The sequence below is a fragment of the Lagenorhynchus albirostris genome, chromosome 19 (assembly GCF_949774975.1).
Source record: "Lagenorhynchus albirostris chromosome 19, mLagAlb1.1, whole genome shotgun sequence".
NCBI classification, from domain to species: domain Eukaryota; kingdom Metazoa; phylum Chordata; class Mammalia; order Artiodactyla; family Delphinidae; genus Lagenorhynchus; species Lagenorhynchus albirostris.
In genome coordinates, this window is record NC_083113.1 from 34,053,259 (window position 1) to 34,070,693 (window position 17,435).

Consider the following 17,435-nt stretch of genomic DNA (forward strand, 5'->3'; position numbering starts at 1 on the left):
TCGAGAGGGTGCAGGGAGGTCGGTGGAGGGTTGAGCCAAGGTCAGTGGGCAACCGGGCTGGTGCTCCCGATGGCCTGTCCAGGCCCAGCCCAGCCCATCCCCGGGGGCCTGAGCCTTAGTGGTGCAAACACTGCGACTTAGTCCCGCTGCCCCTGGTGGGGCATGGGGACCTGGGCGGCCACACCGGGACTGGGAGGGGCAGACACTGCCCTCACACACACGCCCACGGGGCAGTGGAGATCTGGGAGGACCACGCCCTGGGCCCTGACTTGCGCTCTGCTGGCTAGAGCTGACCCCGCTCCGAGAACTATGCCGCAGGAAGCGCACTGCAGCTCTTGTGCTGTGGACGCCCTCTCCTGCCCCCAGCCCACCCTCCATAACACCGTGTGCCCCTCCTGCCCCATCCCACCTTCCTTAGCACTGTGCACTCTTCCTGCCCCAGGCCCTGCCCTCCAGCGCCAACAGAGCCTGGGGGGTGGGGATGAGGCAGGGGCCCAGCAGGGACACGCACCCTGTGGAGAGGCCGCTTGCTCAGAAGTCTCTTGCATGGAGCTTGATGTCTTCCTCAGAAAAAAGCAGCCTGAGGCTGGCACCTGGCAAGGTCCCCCTCTGCCTTCTCGGAACTTGGCCTTGGGCAAGTCAGTTCTTTCCTAGCCTCAGTTTCCTCCTCTGTGAGGATAAATAAGAAGATACATGAAAAGCATCTGGTCAGTGGTCAGTGAGCAGGAATTGTTCCTTGTTTTGATAGCCCTGAGGGAGGACAGGCCTGGGCCGTGGGGAGGCTGTGGTGGGCTCGGGCCTGCCTGGAGGACTCCCAGAAGTGTGGCTCCCGGGGTGCAGCCTCGAGCCACAGGGTTGGCACTGCCTTGTCTCTCCCCACTGGAGACAGGCCTCGACAGTGGTCCTCTGAGCCCAGACCCAAGAAGGCCAGTCTCCAAGAAGATGTTCCCTGCCTGAGTCTCCACTCTCCTGTCAGAGGCAAGAACTTAGGTTGTCTCTGAATCTGAGCATCCTAGTGTCCTCCACTTGAAAGATGGGGAAACGAGCTCCTTCTCTCTTGCATAACACCTGGCACACAGTAGGTGCTCAGTCCCATCTGACTGTCCTTGACCCTAGCCCCACCTCCAACTCCCTGGGGCCACCCCCCGTAGTTCCCAGGACTCCCCCTGGTGCCAGCAGGGCTGTTTGTTCAGCTTTGACAGACCCTCTTGGAGCCTCCCCATGAGTGGCCAAGAGGGAATAGTTTGCAGAAGGACCAGCCAGCAGGGCGCCTCCCCAGGGCTTAGAGATGCCCACCCACGGCAGCCCCCTTTCTGGGCCCCTTTCCAAGTGCTAAACACTCGGCAGATACCAGCTTGTTTAGTTCTCACAGAGTCCTGATGAGGTGGCTTAGGCAGCGGTGGCTGGGGCACAGAGAAGTGCATGCCCTGCTCAGAGTTACACAGTAGGGGCCGGAGCGGGTCTTGAACCTGCAGCATCCAGCTCCTGCTTCCTGGAGAACTGACGACCCTGAGCAGCGAAAGCAAAGGCGTGAACACGAGAGGACCCCAGAGCGGCCGCTGCAGAAGGCCTTTGGGGAGGGGGTGGGAGTCTAGCCTGAGGGAGGCCTTGGGGATCACGGAGAGGCAGGAGCAAGAGCCTGGAGGTGGAACCAGGGGCAGGTGTCGGGGTGGGAGGCTGGGCTGGCTAGCAAGGGGTCTTTGCCGTGGATTCTAGGTGAGCTGCTGAGGCCAGTCCCCTTCAGGAGCTGCGGCCCTTTTGAAGGCTTCTGAGTCGAGGGGGAACATGGTGGGGGCGGGACTCAGTGGGGACGGCAGAGCTGTCCTGGAGGGGCTGCAGTGAGATGGGGAAAATGGGCTTCACTGGACCCTGGAGGCCTGAGTGCAGCAGGGCCTGAGCCTGGGCCTGGGCAGTGGCAGCTCGTCCCACTGGCTGGTTTGCAGAGGAGACCAGAACTTTCACGTGCAGACCAGTTCACGTTGCCCCTGTGCTGAACAGCCTTGGGAAGGGGTGCTCCCTCTGGTCTGTCCTCTCTGGGGGTGGCTGGGGGTGGTGAGAAGGGGACGCCCCACCCTATGGGGGTGAAAGTCCCCCCAGAGGCCCAGCAGCCCCCAGGCTGCCCCACAGCATCATTTCCCGGAAGAGCCAGGACTGGGGGCTGCCCGGAGTGTCCAGCGCTGTCTCTCCCCTCCAGGAGCACGACATCGAGACGCCTTACGGCCTTCTGCACGTGGTGATCCGGGGCTCCCCCAAGGGGAACCGCCCGGCCATCCTCACCTACCATGACGTGGGTCTCAACCGTAAGTGCGCCTCAGCGTCCTTTGGCCCTCCACTGCCTCGAATCTCCCGGAACAGAGAGGCCCCCCTCCCTCCCCACAGAGCCCCGTAGATCCCCACTCACACTTAGCTCTGTGCCCCTAGCCATTGGGGTCTCGGTTTCCCCGCTGAACCATGAGGCTGACCACCTCTGCCTCGACCTCCCTTTCAGCATCCATGGGCCTCCCTGCCCGCCTCTCCCGGCTCAGCCACAGCTGAGAGCTTTGTCTTTGCAGACAAGCTGTGCTTCAATACCTTCTTCAACTTCGAGGACATGCAGGAGATCACCAAGCACTTTGTGGTGTGTCACGTGGATGCCCCCGGTCAGCAGGTGGGGGCCTCGCAGTTTCCTCAGGGGTAGGTACCCGGAGCGACCCACTCCCCAGCTTTCCCCAGCCCTGTACCCCCGGCTGCACTGGGCCTGACCTGGTGCTCTGCCTGCAGGTACCAGTTCCCCTCCATGGAGCAGCTAGCCGCCATGCTCCCCAGTGTGGTGCAGCACTTTGGGTGAGTCCTCGCCCTGCCCTGCCCCTGTGCTGGGGGCCAGGGGGCGCCCACCATCTCCGCAGAGCCAGCAGGCTCCAGCTGAGCGCTGAGGGCTATGGGTGGGTCTGCTGTGGATGGCAATCATGGGAAACCCCTAGAGTGACCAGCCATGCTCTCTATCAGGTTCAAGTACGTGATTGGCATTGGCGTGGGAGCCGGAGCCTACGTGCTGGCCAAGTTTGCAGTGAGTCTCTCCACCCGCCCCTGTAACTAATCCCAGGACTGGTCTCTCCCAGGGGCAACCCCACAGGAACTTTCCTTCCTGTCTTCCTTTCCTCCTCCCCCTACTTCCTCTTCACTTAGGAAAAGTCCTTTTTTCTTTTTTTCCTCCAAGGAAATTAACTTTAAAAAAAAAACAAGGTTACTTTTTCTATACAATTCATTAAAACACTATGAGCCATAAGTTGTTTCAACCATTATCCAAAACCAAACTTTCTCTTAGCAACAAACTATACAACTAATTACTCCAGCCACTAAATAAGGATTATCCTAATCACTCATTCACTAATTAGGGTAATACTTAAACATGAATCATTTTTTAATGTAAAATTACACTTATGATAAGTTTGCGAGGTTTAAAGAAATTCAGGTTTCAGAAACATCATGTCGGGTAGGAGCTCACAAGCTTTCCATCTCTAAAAGCAAAAACTTAATTTTTAGGATTCAAAGTATTTCTTTCTTCAAAAAAAAAAAAGAATAAAACAAAAAAACTGACTAAGAATTTTCAACTCCAATTTCCACTGCAGTACTTAACCACTTTGTTAACTGTCAACTATTCCCAGCCACCCCAGACAACCTTGACATGACCTCAGTATTGTATATATATCACCATTTTCCCCTAACACAGGCAGACAGTCGAACGGAAAACTTGAATCTCTTTTACAATGTCTAACACAAAACAGGCTTTGGGAAGGTCAGTTTCTTAATATCACTAGGGTTTTTTCTATGAAAGCAAAGAAACAAAATATTGCATTGAAGATGTTTAATCCTTAGTGTTGCAATAGTAGCCTCTTCAAAGGTATATTAAAGGGGCTGAAAAACAGTGAAATAGGCATAGATAGATTCCAAATAAAAGGGTTTTGAAAGGTTCCAGTTGGGGAGGAGGATGGGCAGGGGCCCCCAGGCAAGTTCCCAGCTGAAGGCACTTGGTTATCAGTGGTACCTTGAAGCCCTTACAGAGCGCGGCCTTCTCTTCAGATCCTAGCAACCGCCTGTTGAGACGGGCAGGGCCAGAATTTTACAGTCCGTTTTCCAGGTGGGAAGACTGGGCTCCCTGCCCCGCCCCCCAAGCCCTGTCTCCCTGTCCCGGCAGCTCATCTTCCCCGACCTGGTGGAGGGGCTGGTGCTGATAAACATCGACCCCAACGGCAAAGGCTGGATCGACTGGGCGGCCACCAAGGTGAGCGCGGTCCGCTTGGAATGGGTGGGGTGGGGTGGGGCGGGGCGGGGCGTGGCGTGGCGTGGCGTCCCGTCCCTCACGCTGGCTCCGCCTCGGCCCGCAGCTCTCCAGCCTGACTAGCACTTTACCCGACACGGTGCTCTCCCACCTCTTCAGGCAGGTAAGGGGGCGGAGCCGTCCTCACGCGGGAGCCGGAGCGGCGGGTTGGGACTCTCCCGAGGGCCTGGTTCTGCCCCCCCTCCCGGCCGGGCAGGAGGAAGAGGGTGGCGGGGTGATGGGGCATCAGACATGCCTCACCCCTGCCCCGGGATCAGCCGCGAGACTGCAGCACCCGAGACGGACTGGGGAGACGGATGGGGCGGGGTCCCCTCCCCTCCCCTCCCCTCCCCTCCCCTCCCCTCCCCTCCCCAGGCCGTGGGCTCCCCCCACACACCCTTCCCCCTCCCCCCTCCCTCCACACCTCTGGGGCTGGGGCAGGGGCCGCTCCGGCCAGAGATGCCCCCTCTGAGCCAGTCCCGGTCTGTGGCTCCACACTGCCCTGCCGCCCGTGCGCTCATCCCCCGTCCCCGGGGCCCAGGAGGAGCTGGTGAGCAACACAGAGTTGGTGCAGAGCTACCGGCAGCAGATCGGGAATGTGGTGAACCAGGCCAACCTGCAGCTCTTCTGGAACATGTACAACAGGTGTGGGCGGCTCGGGTCCCAGCTGGCGGCACCAGGACGGGAGCGCTCACGCAGTTGGGGGACCCCCCCTCCCCGGTACAGCTGCCCACGGCTGGCAACACACTCTCCCAGTTCGTAGATGAGTGGACCGATGAGCCTCCGAGAGGGGTGATCTCTTGCCCAGGGTCACACCTCGCGAGGGGCAGAGGGGGAGCAGAGCTCTTCCACTCCTCCCCCTCCCTTGGGCGTTGCCAGTGGGAGCAGTGGGGGATGTGGGCGCCACCTGCTGCCCCCACTGCCCTGAGCCTCAGTGCTGACCTCCCTAAATTGAGAGGAGGTTGGATTAAGTGCTCCTTGGAGCTCCTTAGGGGTTGCCCTGCAGGGGAGTGGCCGCCGCGCGCCCCCCGCCCCCCCCCCCCCCGCCGCGCTGGCCTGCCCCTCCTTCTCTTTCTCCTACAAATATTTATTGAACGCCTGCTGTGTGCATGGTGCTGGAGAAACACTGGAGAAGGAGGGAAGCCCTGGCCTGCTTGCCTCTAAGGCACGGGACTCCCAGCACAGGTGGTGGTGCACAGCCCGTAATGAGAGCCAAATGTGAGGGCCCACCTGGCATGGCTTGGGGGGTCCCGGAAGAAGTCACGTGAGGGGAGCCCTCAGGCCCCTACTTGTGCAGAACAGGTCTCTGTCTCCCCATTTTGCCAATGGCACGTATGAGGCTTTGTCTCACCGTTGAGACGCTAGAGCGTAAGCCCCCAATCTGGGGCCAGCCCAGCACCTCCAGGGGTGTTGGGCCATAATTGCCATGTGGAGGGACGGGGTTGAAATACGGCAGTGTCAGGCTTGGGGACATTCCCCAAAGCCCTGCCCCGGGATCCAGACCTGGGATGCCCACCTCCGCCTCTCCCTGCAGCCGCAGAGACCTGGACATTAACAGGCCTGGAACAGTGCCCAACGCCAAGACGCTCCGGTGAGTGCCCTGCCCCCTCCAGCTGCCAGGCCTATGTAACCCCCTCTCCGGTGCCCAGGCCAGACAGCCCTTCTCCTCTGTGTCTGCAGCTGCCCTGTGATGCTGGTGGTCGGGGATAACGCACCTGCCGAGGAGGGGGTGGTGAGTGAGGGATTGTGCCCTGGTGCCAGTGGGTGGCAGGGGCAAAGGGGTCACTGGCTCCTGGCCAATGGGGCCAATTCCTGACCCTGCCCCGGGAAGCCTCGGGGGGACACCGGATGGTGGGCTTCTCATCCCACTTCCCCACCATCTTGCCAGGTACCAGTGCCTGAGACAGCCCCCATCCTTCAGGTGAGGGAGGCCTGGAGACAGGAGGGGCCTGGGGCCAGGACCGCGCCACCTGATTGCCCCACCCTACCCCTCCCTGCAGCACGGCAGCCTCTCCACACTCTCCACCCATTTTAGGCCCAGAGACTAAGATCTCTCTTTTCTCTAAAATTGGATTCACTTGTTATGAAATAAGCAATTCATGAGCACAGCAATGGTCCCTCTTTGACCATCACATGCATCCATTATGTTTGGGGATCATGTGTCACCTCTCCTGTTGGAACTCTGACGGCAGGCAGCCCGGGGTGTTCACGTCCCCCAGAGGGTCAGGGGTCCAGGAGTGCCCAGAGAAGACCCCAGTGTGCACCCAAACTACGACACCCTCCATGTGCCTGAGGGCTTCGGGGAGCAGGGCTGTGGGCTGCGCCTGCCATCTCGACCCAGGCAGGGTCAGGGCTTCAGAGTCTCCTGCTGACCCTCGGCCCTCCTTCACCTCTGACGCCCGACTTCTGGGGTGCCTTGCGCTTTCCCAGCGTCCCCCGTCAAGGTGGCCCTGGCTCGCTGTGAGGCCGCTGCCCAGCCCCTGCCCCCAGCCCAGCAGCAGTTGTGAGTGCAGTAGAGGGTCTCAGGCCCTCAGGGGGCTGCTTCCTGATCCCCAGGGCCTTGGCCTTGCCAAGGTGCCTGTGTCTGCCCCCGGCACTCCCGCCCTCACCTGTAGAGGCTCGCAACTCTGGGGATAGACCCTCCCTTAGCACCTGGGGCAGGGGGACGCCTGATAGCCCTCGGGCGCCTCACTCTGTTGAAGCCTGTTCCTTGTCCCCAGGTTGAGTGCAACTCCAAACTGGATCCAACCACCACGACCTTCCTGAAGGTGAGGCCCTCCTCCCCACCCTGCGCCCAGCCACAGGGAGGGGCCTGCCTGGGGGCCCAGCCAAGGCGGGAGCAGAGCCAGACGGTGTGTCTGGTCAGGGGAGCCTGTCCGGGTGTGCCAGGGACAGGCAGGGTGTGGTGTGAGGGGGCCCCTGCTCAGCTCACCCTCCTCTCTCCCCTGCAGATGGCAGATTCCGGGGGGCTCCCCCAGGTCACACAGGTGAGACTCTTGGCCCTCTCTCCGTCCCTTACCTGGCCAGGGGTTGGGGAAGCCTCCCCTCCCCCTGAATCCCAGGCAGGCAAACAAAGCACGTACCGGTCCTTTGCCCTGCAGCCCGGGAAGCTGACTGAAGCCTTCAAGTACTTCCTGCAAGGCATGGGCTACAGTAAGTATACCTCCACCCCACCCTGCCCTAGAGACTGGGGGGCAGGCAGCAAGTTGGGGCTGACGCTGTGCCTGGGGGCCTCTAGGGCATCTCCACCTAGGTTGTAATTTGATTGTCCCAGGCCAGGCCCTGCCCTTGGGGAGGCTTTGGGGCACTGTTCTCCTGACAGGGCTGGGCCTTTTGGGGTGGGGGACTCTTCTCCCAGCTCTGGGGAGGAGGGCCCGGGGCTGAGTCCTGCCAGGGAAGCCTGCCTAGGGGTGAGTCACCCACCCCACCCAGCGCCTGCTGGGCCTACAGCACCTGAGAAGGGCTGAGAAGATGCCGGATGGTACCAGGGGCATCAGAGGAGTGGACTTGGAGTCTGGGGACTGGGGAAGGCATGTGAGGCCATCTGGGTGTTAGGAGAGCTGAAGGCAGCCAAACTGGGGGTGGCATATCTGAAGACCCCGAGGAAAGAGGGGTGGAACTGGCTCCCTGCCCGCCCCCGACTTCCCCTCGTGCGGGGGTGAGACACTGCTCATGAGCGCCACCAGCGCACATGCCCCCTTGTTGACACACGTGCATCTCCTCAGTTCCTTCCATCTCCCCCTTGCGCCTGGCTCTCCTCCTGGAAGGAAACTTCCTCTGCCCGAATTTTTCTTCGCCCCAGACCTCAGCCTCTGGAGCTTGGGCTTTCTGGGGAGGACAGGCCTGTGGGGGAAGGCTGGGGGGCCAGCCAGGAACAGACCTCCACCCCCCGCCCCCAGGGGACCGGGGCCCCCTGCCAGCTTGTCTGTGGAGAAGTAGGGCAGTAAGAGGCCAAGACCCACAGTGAGACCCAGCAGGGGCTCTGAGGCTGGGCGCTGAGCCCAGGAAGTGCCTGGCAGACGCTGCTGGGACGGGTGGGTGAGCGGTACTTGTCACGGGGCTGGGACCCATTCTCAGGGCCCCAGGACAAATACCACCAGGCAGCCCAAGAGCTGGGAAGGATTTGGGAGGTCATACGGGCCTCCCGCGTTCTGTCCACGGGGAGAGTGAGCCCCAGCAGAATGGAGAGGGTGCTGGCACTAGGTTATAGGCCTTAAAGGCTTTGTGGGCGTGAGCCCCCAGTGCTGCAGCCCAGGCTGGAGAATCGGGGGGTGAGACGAGCACCCCACCCTGCTCTCCCGACTCCTAGGGCCAGACTGACATCAGTCAGTGCTGTGGTTCCTTCTGTGGCCGCTGCTTCGGTGGGTGGGCAGGAGGGGGCTTCCTGAGGCTCTGGCCCTGCCCCCAGCCTGCTCTGTGCCTTCCTCTCCTCTCTGACCCATCTCGACGCCCTCATCTCGCCGGACCTCCTCTTCACCCGTGTTCTGTCTCCCCAACCCTGCCCCTCTGGCTCTGTCTTCTCTCTTAGTTGCATACTTGAAGGACCGAAGGCTGAGTGGAGGAGCAGGTAGCCCCGCATCCCCTCCCCTAATGCATGGACTGCCCCCCAGCTCCCCCCCACCCCGCCACCCCAGGAGCCCCAGCTCCTTCCTCTGTGCAGTGCTGCAGCCAGGCCGCATCTTGCCATGGGAACTTCTTGTGTCCTGCTCTTCCGTGGGCTCTGTCCCATTTAGGGCTCCAGATTGGCTGGGTTTTAGATCAGCCTTGCTTCTAGGTTGCCATGGGCCCCGTGGCTTCCAGCACTCTGGCAGTTGGAACCAGAACTTCTCAGAGGTGTCGGCCCTGGGGTCAGGGGCAAGCCATGCCTGAGCTGGACAGGTGGCTAGTTGAGGTCAGGAAGGTAGAATTTGCTTCCTGCAAGTCTCGCTTGTAAAACTCTGAATAAGGGCAGAAACAGGATTTAGGGCAGTCTGGGGCCATCACACCTTGCCCTTCTTTACAGAACTGGTCTCATTCCCCCTGCCCCATCATCCTCTTGAGGGAGGCAGAGTTGGAAATAATGTCCCATCCTTGCTCCAGCTTAAGGACACCCGGTCAGCTGCCACCCCATTTTGGCCACAGCTCTGGCCAGCTCTTGTGAGGAGGGTCCTGCCGGCCTCCGTGGCCCCCCCGCCCCTTTGGCTCACTCCCTGTCGCTGGCGTTGCATGCCTGGGGCTTGACAGAGCAAGTGTAGAGCCCTGGCTTGGGATGAGCCTCCATGCCTTCGTCGGAAGAACCGGTCTCGCTGGCCGCTTTGCTTGCGTAAATCCTTCTCCTGCCTGCCTGCGCCCGGCCCTGCCTGCTGGTCCTCACCCCCGGTGCCCTCTCTGTCTGCAGTGCCCTCGGCCAGCATGACCCGTCTCGCCCGCTCTCGAACCTCGTCCCTCACCAGTGCCAGCTCGGTGGACGGCAGCCGCCCGCAGGCCTGCACCCACTCAGAGAGCAGTGAGGGGCTGGGCCAGGTCAACCACACCATGGAGGTGTCCTGTTGAAGCCCTTGGTCCCACGAAGATGCTCACCTGCCCCCCAACCTGCATCGACGTCCCACTGCCATCCTTGTGCAGCTCATTTCCCCTTTAGTTTATTTTTGCGAGGGCGAAGGGGAGGAAATGGGGTTACTTTTCTTTTGTTTAAAAAGATGAGGGGATCCGTCCTAGATGCTGCAGTGGAACAGTCTCCAGATGGTTTGAGGGGCTCACTCCTCCCCTACCCCCCTCCCCCCCTCACCTCATTAACTTGGCTGACTTAGACCCTCTCTTCCAGTTTTCCAAGGCCCAGGCACAGTCAGGGCAGGGCTCCAGGGAAGAAGGAGATTAGCTAAGGGAAGACTTTGAGTCCTTCTCTGGCCAGGATCCAGGATAATATGCTGGATTAAAGAAAGCATGGGTTGACCCCCTCAAGCAGGCAGGTTTGAAGGTGGGATGGGGTTTTGAGACGGTAGGTGCTGGGACAGCAGGAACAGGGTCCAGCTCAGGCACTGGCATGAGAACCAGGAGACAGCAGCAGGGAGCATTCAGAGGCAGGAGCCCTGGAGCTCTGCAGGCCCCTTTCCCACCCCCAAGCCCCACCATCAAGCACATCTGTTTCTGATTTTAGCACCCGTGACAATCATCTGAACAGTAGCCACAAGGGGGCGCTTCAACCAGACAGCAGTTTTCCTGGTGCTCTGTGGGTGGGCCTGGTGCTGTAGGGCCAGGCAGGTAGGGGCTGAAAGGGGTTTCTCTGCCCAAGGAAGACAGAACACAGAGGACCTTGAGGGCAGGAACCCCACAGACTGTCCCAGCCCACAGTCTGCCGCCTCCTGGCCCTGTCCCGTTTCTGAGCCAAGGCCCTGAGGCAGAAAGTCACCTGGTCCTCTGCCTCTAGGGAGCTGACTAGGGCTGAGGTTAAAGGCTGGGATAGCCTTTGAGTGTTGGGTACGCCTCTGAGAACTTCGTGGTGACTGCCTTTGGAAGCCAGCAGGCAGTGGTGGCTCAGAGTTCCTATAGAGTTCCCCCAGAGACCCCCTTTTCACCCCTAGGTTCCATGGAGGACAACTTAATCAGCAGCGGCATGGCCAAGGCCACTGGAAGCATTTCTAGGGAGAGTTCTAGTCAAGCTATGCCAATGTTTCACGTAGGCATCACTGAGAGAGTTCATTTGGAGAAAACTGGCCCAAGATAGCAGGACTTGGCAGTCCCAAATCACCATCCTAGCCATTTGGAGTAGGCTCAGGCTGGGGCTTGCTGGGTCCTGGGGTGGGAGGTAACGTTTCCTGAAATGAACAAGGGCCAGGCAGAGAAGGAAGGCTCCCCACACACCCCAGCCCCTTCCAGCCAGCTGAAGCCCAGGGCTGTGCCATATACTTCCTGTTCATCCACCTTACTGGGTAGAATCTCCTGACCTAGGAACCAGAAGCCATTTGTCTCTGAGCCTAAGTCAGTTGCCACAAGCCCTCAAATGAGTAAAAAAGAGAAGAGGGGAGAGCAATGAAAAATGCAGGGCGGTGGAGGGTGGGTGGGTGTGTGTGGGGCTGAGGGGACACCTGCATCCACATTTCCTTGGCACACATCACCCCCTTCTGTCATCTTAAGCCATTATAGAGCCCAGTGGAGTGTCTGTTAGTTCTATTCACTCACGTGCTTCCTTTGAATATAGAATGTGACTGTTTGAAAAGCTGGTAGAATTAATCCCTTTTACTGTAGATAGCGCTGTGAATCTTGGATTTTCTTTCCCATGTTCTTTCAGATGAGATTTATAAATATCTATACATTATATATATATGTATATTGGGTACTCCGGCGTGTGGCTTTCCATCGGAGGTTGTCTTCTTTGGTCAAAGTGAACTATTAATGGAATTTGTTATTTTCTTCTCTGTACAAAGTGAAGAGCCTACTTTTGTGTATTCTGGTGCCTGATGTCATGAGACTTTGAGATGACAAAATGTAAAACAAAAACCCTTGTCAACGTAGAAAGAGTTAACTGTGCTGAAAAACTAATAAAGAAACTAAGAAGAATTTGAGTATGGTGATGCCATGCCCATCATGAGAAGCTTTGGAAGAGACAATGTTTAAACTGGTGAGGCTGGTGCTTCTTGGGTTCAGGTGGGGTTGACCGTTCAGAGTGAAGACAGGCATTTCCATCTATCTCTGTATTTCCATATCTTGTCACATCATCTTACCAATCCTTACATTAATTCCATAGGGTAGATACTAATTATCTTAGTTTCACAGTTGAGGAAACTGAATTTGCCTTGATAAGAGGCCAAGCTGGGAGGTGGCCTTGACAGTATTTGACTTCAAAACCCAGACCTGTAACTTTTATATTCGTTGCCTCATTTTCTTAAATTTAACGGCATGCTATTTCCCCATGTTTAACCACCATTTCTGATTCATTTACTCAGCCATTTATTCAATAAATAGATATTGAGTTCCTGCTGTGTGTCAGCAACTAAAGCAGCAAGTAAATAAAAATAAGCCCCTCCATGTGCTACCAGACGATGAAAAACTGAGCGGGTGTATTCTATCAATAGTTCTGGGAGCCCTGACCACACAACTCCGAAACACCTGCACGAACTGCTCTAATTGCGCACCCAGCCGGCCTCCAGCGAGGCCTTCCCTTCTCATCCAGAAATGGGATTTTGCACTTCAACCGGACTTCTACCCCCAGGGGTTTCAGCTGTCACAGACCAAGACTGGGAAGGGTTGTGCCTGGCTCAGACCAGGCTCAAGGCGGCACGTTTTCTTAACCCAAGTGGGGACACCCGGCCTCAAGGATGTTTTCAGCAGGGGTTGTACGACCAGGTGCAAACCCTCACTCTTCTTCCGCGTGGAAGTCGAAACGAACATCACGTGGTTCCGGGGCGGGAACATAGGCCCCGCCCCTGAGAGTCCTGCCCCCGGACGCCGGAAGCGCCTGCGCTGGGCTGCGGAGTCGCGGGGCTGCGCGCCCTCGGACCATGGCGACCCAGGCGAAGCGCCGGCGGGTGAGTTGTGGCGGCAGACGCAGGAGCACCCCTCTCCGCCGCGCCTCGCCGCTTCCCCGTCCGCAGCGCCGTCCCGCACGCGGCTGCGCGGCCTGCCGCGGGTCATTTGCCGCACTCCACATCCCCTCCCCCAACCCCGGCCCTTCCTCCGCGCGCGCGCCGCCGTCTTCTCCGCCCCCAGCGAGCTCTTCCGGGCGGGGCAACGCCACTGCGCTTGCTTATTTCAGGTGGCAGGGCTTGCGGGCAGCGAGGACCCGGCCCCGGTGGCCAGCTTCCTGAGCTGGTGCCGGCGGGTAGGACTGGAGCTGAGTCCCAAGGTGAGTGGGGGGCGGGGTGGAGGCGGGCGCGGCGGGGAAGCGGGCGCGGTCTAGCTCTGACCGGCCGCTCTCCCTGCTCAGGTGGCGGTGAGCCGGCAGGGCACGGTGGCCGGCTACGGCATGGTGGCCCGGGAGAGCGTGCAGCCCGGGGAGCTGCTGTTCGCGGTGCCGCGGGCCGCACTCCTGTCGCAGCACACCTGCTCAATCAGCGGCCTGCTGGAGCGAGGTGGTTACGCCGGCGGGGGTGGGACGCCGAGGCGGGCCTGCGGGGCAGGCTGGGGCCCTAACCTCTTCGTCTCCCTCAGAGCGAGGCGCGCTGCAGAGCCAGTCGGGATGGGTGCCGCTGCTGCTGGCGCTGCTGCACGAGCTGCAGGCCCCGGCCTCGCCCTGGAGCCCCTACTTTGCGCTGTGGCCCGAGCTGGGCCGCTTGGAGCACCCCATGTTCTGGTGAGAGCCGTAGGAGGGGCAGCACCGTAGGTAGCCTGGCTCGAACCGCCCTGCCCTTGGGACACGGGTTCCAAGCGCTAGTTTCGGTAGGTGGTGTGAAGAACCTGGGTGGGGGTGTCACTGCAGGCCAGAGGAGGAGCGCCGGCGATTGCTGCAGGGCACCGGCGTACCCGAGGCTGTGGAGAAGGATTTGGCCAACATCCGCAGCGAGTATTATTCCATCGTGCTGCCCTTCATGGAAGCCCACCCCGATCTTTTCAGCCCCAGGGTTCGCTCTCTGGAGCTCTACCGCCAGCTCGTGGCTCTTGTGATGGCCTACAGGTCAGTGAGCGGAGCCTTAAAAAGGACCCTTTTTTTTAGAACTCTATTGAGGGACTAGAAGGGAAAGAACAGTGAACCCCACTCGTCTCTCACCCTGCACTGGGCTTTAGCAAAGTTCTCTCTGTGGCAGCTTTCAGGAACCACTGGAGGAAGAGGATGATGAAAAGGAGCCAAACTCCCCTTTGATGGTGCCTGCTGCAGACGTACTAAACCACTTAGCCAATCACAATGCCAATCTAGAATACTCTCCAGTGAGTGGATCTGTCCCAGTTCTTGTTCTTATGTGCTTGGATGATTGGGCATGTGATTCAAACCGGTGTGTTATTTATGCTGGCCTGGCAGTTGAGCTAAACACTCCATTCTCCTCATACTAAAAATGTGTAGGTGGAATTATCTCCTCCTCTGTGTACTTTGCATATTCCACTGAAATCGCCTGAACTGAAAACATCTCAAAACCTTACAAGAAAGCTGGGGTTAATCCTCTGATAAACCTTGCACCCTCACTGATTTGGTTCTATAGGTTGGTGGTTCTGTGCAGTGCTAGTGAGCCAAGATTGTTTCTGGGCCCTGTGGACAGCAATCTGGAACAGCCATAGTGTCAATACTTTTCACAAGAGGGGATGTTCGTAAGACCGGTTTAAGATGATACCAAGGCTGTGTTTGTATCAATTCTATTTGCTAAGTGGAAAGTTGCAAAAAAAAAGATCTAAGTTTATGGGATTAAAAATTAGGAAGTGGCTGTTTAAAATAAATTTATTTTTGGCTGTGTTGGGTCTGTTGCTGCATGCAGGCTTTCTCTAGTTGCAGCATGCAGGAGGCTACTGTTCGTTGTGGTGTGTGGGCGTCTCATTGCGGAAGACGGGCTCTAGGCACACGGGCTCAGTAGTTGTGGTGCACGGGCTTAGTTGCTCCGTGGCATGTAGGATCTTCCTGGATCAGGGATCGAACCCGTGTCCCCTGCATTGGCAGGCAGATTCTTAACCACTGTGCCACCAGGGAAGTCCCTGGCTATTACTTTTAAAAGCTTGTGTCCATTTGCTGTTCCTACTTTGATCTTGTGTTTTTGGGTTTTGTTTTTGATTTTTTGCCACACTGCACAGAGCCTAGTTCCCCCTGCCCAGGGATTGAACCTGGGCCCCAGCAGTCTTAACCACTGGACTGCAAGGGAAGTGCCTAATTCTTCATTTTTGTAAAGCTAGCAACTTTTTGGGGGGGCTGTGTCGGGTCTTAGTTGTGTCACACGCGCTCTTTGTTGCTATGCACAGGCTTCTCTCTAGTTGTGGTGTGCGGGCTTTGTTGCCCCGTGGCATGTGGGATCTTGGTTCCCTCACCAGGGATTGAACCTGCGTCCCCTGCATTGGAAGGCGGATTCTTAACCACTGGACCACCAGAGAAGTCTCCAAAGCTAGCAACTTTTTTTTTTTCTTTTTTGCGGTACGTGGGCCTCTCACTGCTGTGGCCTCTCCCGCCGCGGAGCACAGGCTCCGGACGCGCAGGCTCAGCAGCCATGGCTCACGAGCCCAGCCGCTCCGCGGCACGCGGGATCCTCCCGGACCGGGGCACGGAACCCATGTCCCCTGCATTGGCAGGCAGACTCTCAACCACTGTGCCACCAGGGAAGCCAGCTAGCAACTTTTTAAGTGTTTGTGAGATGACTGAGCAAAGATTACCTACTAAACCATGGGGATGACCTTTGACCTTTAAGTCTCACCACTTTTATTCTACAGTACAGGATCTTAACAAGAACTAAAGGTAGAATGTTGGTAGGTATAATGTCAGTCCCACCATCACTGAACTATACCTGCTGGAGGGAACTGTACCCTCCTAGGAGGGAAGTAATCTTCATGAGGCTGGCCTGGGAAGGGCCTGGCCCCAGCTTCTCCCTTCCACCCCAGAATTGTCTTCGGATGGTGGCCACTCAGCCCATTCCTAAAGGCCATGAGATTTTCAACACTTATGGGCAAATGGCTAACTGGCAGTTGATTCACATGTATGGCTTTACTGAACCGTATCCTGACAACACGGATGACACGGCTGACATTCAGATGGTGACGGTTCGTGAAGCAGCGTTACAGGGTGAGTGATTAAACCTTGGACACTGGTGTATGTCTCCACCCCTGCCCCAGGTGCTCTGCCAATAGTAGTTGCTCCCTTTTTGTAGACTAAGGAGAAATGAGCTCTTGGGTATACTGACTTTCACACCAGTACTTTCTGTCTACAGGAACAAAAGTTGAAGCTGAAAGGCTCCTACTGTATGAACGCTGGGATTTCTTATGCAAACTGGAGATGGTAGGGGAAGAGGGAGCCTTTGTGATTGGGCGGGAAGAAGTGCTGACAGAAGAGGAACTGGCCATGACACTCAAGGTAAATGCTCAAAATAAGTATTTTAGATCTAGGTGCGAGGAAAGGTGGCATGGATGGAGAGGACACTTAAATGCTGTCACGGCAGGTTGGCTTCTCTAAATCAATTTTGGAAATATACCCAAGTAAAGGGCCCCATGGTTGCTTCTAGGTACTGTGCATGCCTGCTGAGGAGTTCAGAGAATTTAAAGACCAGGATGGATGGGGAGATGATAAAAGGGAAGAGGACAGCCTGACAATCACAAATATCCCCAAACTCAAAGCATCATGGAGACAGCTTCTTCGGGACAGTGTTTTATTGACCCTGCAAACCTACGCCACAGACTTAAAAACTGAGCAAGATTTACTCAATAGTAAGGAGGTCTACGCCACACTCAGCTGGAGGGAACAGCAAGCCTTACAGGTTCGTTATGGTCAGAAGATGATCTTACACCAATTGTTGGAACTGACTAACTAGCAGGTTCCCTTTTTCCTGAAGGAATGTCCAGGAGAAGAACTTTCTGCTAAGCTGGTACGCATTGATGCTTGAAAAGAAGGATAATTTGGACCTTTTGTTTTGCATTTCATACTAAATACCAAAAGGAAAAGTAGCAAAACTGTTGTCTAGGATGAATTCCAAGGTAAGAGTGACATGCTGAAGGATTTGGGAACAGCAGATGTGGGAACTGCTGCTTTTTGTTATGAACACTAATAAATTTTATGGCTGTTTGGTTCTCAGCTTGATCCAAAGTTAGCAGAAATGTGATAGTGATAACATTTTATTGTAGTCTGGCATTTAATAACATGGACTTTGAAAGTAGACCTGGTTCAAATCCAGGTCTATTTTGAACAAGTCACTTTCCCTTAGTTAACAACTGTTTCCTGTTGGAGGATTTAATAAGCTATGTCACTGGGACTCTGAGCAATTGTTTAAATTCCTTAAGCAGCCTAGATGGCACAACTCACCCTTAAGACACCAATGACGTTCAAGTCCCCATGTAAGATTTCTATTTAATCTTGAACCTTTTTGTCCTCTCTGGCCATAAAACTTGACAGTCATGAAAGGTAAGGTATATATTAGGTAAGTTTTAAATACATACCTACTCCTTTTCTTTTAGAAATTATATCTAACGTTGTAAAGCAATTATACTCCAATAAAGATGTTAATATTGAAACACCATGAGGGTAAAGGATGTTTTTAAATGGGCA

At 56.8% G+C, this 17,435-nt stretch overlaps 2 protein-coding genes across 19 annotated transcripts in view; both read left to right on the plus strand.

The window, feature by feature from the left end:
- The window catches only part of NDRG4 (NDRG family member 4), a 105,798-nt gene extending 93,965 nt beyond the window's left edge, over window positions 1-11,833 (plus strand). For 8 of the 10 annotated variants that reach the window (XM_060132099.1, XM_060132097.1, XM_060132102.1 and 5 more), the window contains 14 exons: window positions 2,195-2,300; window positions 2,553-2,673; window positions 2,761-2,823; window positions 2,986-3,046; window positions 4,175-4,261; window positions 4,365-4,421; window positions 4,839-4,942; window positions 5,832-5,888; window positions 5,978-6,029; window positions 7,018-7,065; window positions 7,249-7,284; window positions 7,399-7,450; window positions 8,826-8,864; window positions 9,675-11,833. In XM_060132099.1, the coding sequence (XP_059988082.1) occupies window positions 2,195-2,300; window positions 2,553-2,673; window positions 2,761-2,823; window positions 2,986-3,046; window positions 4,175-4,261; window positions 4,365-4,421; window positions 4,839-4,942; window positions 5,832-5,888; window positions 5,978-6,029; window positions 7,018-7,065; window positions 7,249-7,284; window positions 7,399-7,450; window positions 8,826-8,864; window positions 9,675-9,829 (1,038 nt within the window). In that variant the 3' untranslated portion in view covers window positions 9,830-11,833. The remainder of the gene's footprint in view (window positions 1-2,194; window positions 2,301-2,552; window positions 2,674-2,760; window positions 2,824-2,985; window positions 3,047-4,174; window positions 4,262-4,364; window positions 4,422-4,838; window positions 4,943-5,831; window positions 5,889-5,977; window positions 6,030-7,017; window positions 7,066-7,248; window positions 7,285-7,398; window positions 7,451-8,825; window positions 8,865-9,674) is intronic. The other 2 variants (XM_060132093.1, XM_060132095.1) reach the window with 1 other exon arrangement.
- An 825-nt stretch (window positions 11,834-12,658) lies between these two features.
- On the plus strand, window positions 12,659-17,403 carry SETD6 (SET domain containing 6, protein lysine methyltransferase). Of its 9 annotated transcripts, none has more exons than XM_060132077.1 (9): window positions 12,661-12,801; window positions 13,029-13,118; window positions 13,200-13,591; window positions 13,692-13,886; window positions 14,017-14,137; window positions 15,782-15,962; window positions 16,108-16,250; window positions 16,399-16,650; window positions 16,726-17,403. In XM_060132077.1, exons 1-9 carry the CDS (start codon window positions 12,775-12,777, stop codon window positions 16,774-16,776), a joined length of 1,452 nt encoding a protein of 483 aa, XP_059988060.1. In that variant the 5' UTR covers window positions 12,661-12,774; the 3' UTR covers window positions 16,777-17,403. The 9 variants fall into 9 exon arrangements, with proteins under 9 accessions (XP_059988061.1, XP_059988059.1, XP_059988064.1 ...); XM_060132079.1 differs by having other exon boundaries at window positions 12,667-12,801; window positions 13,200-13,344; window positions 13,424-13,565; window positions 16,399-17,403; XM_060132083.1 differs by having other exon boundaries at window positions 12,670-12,801; window positions 13,200-13,344; window positions 13,424-13,565; window positions 13,827-13,886; window positions 16,399-17,403.
- Window positions 17,404-17,435: the final 32 nt, after the last annotated feature.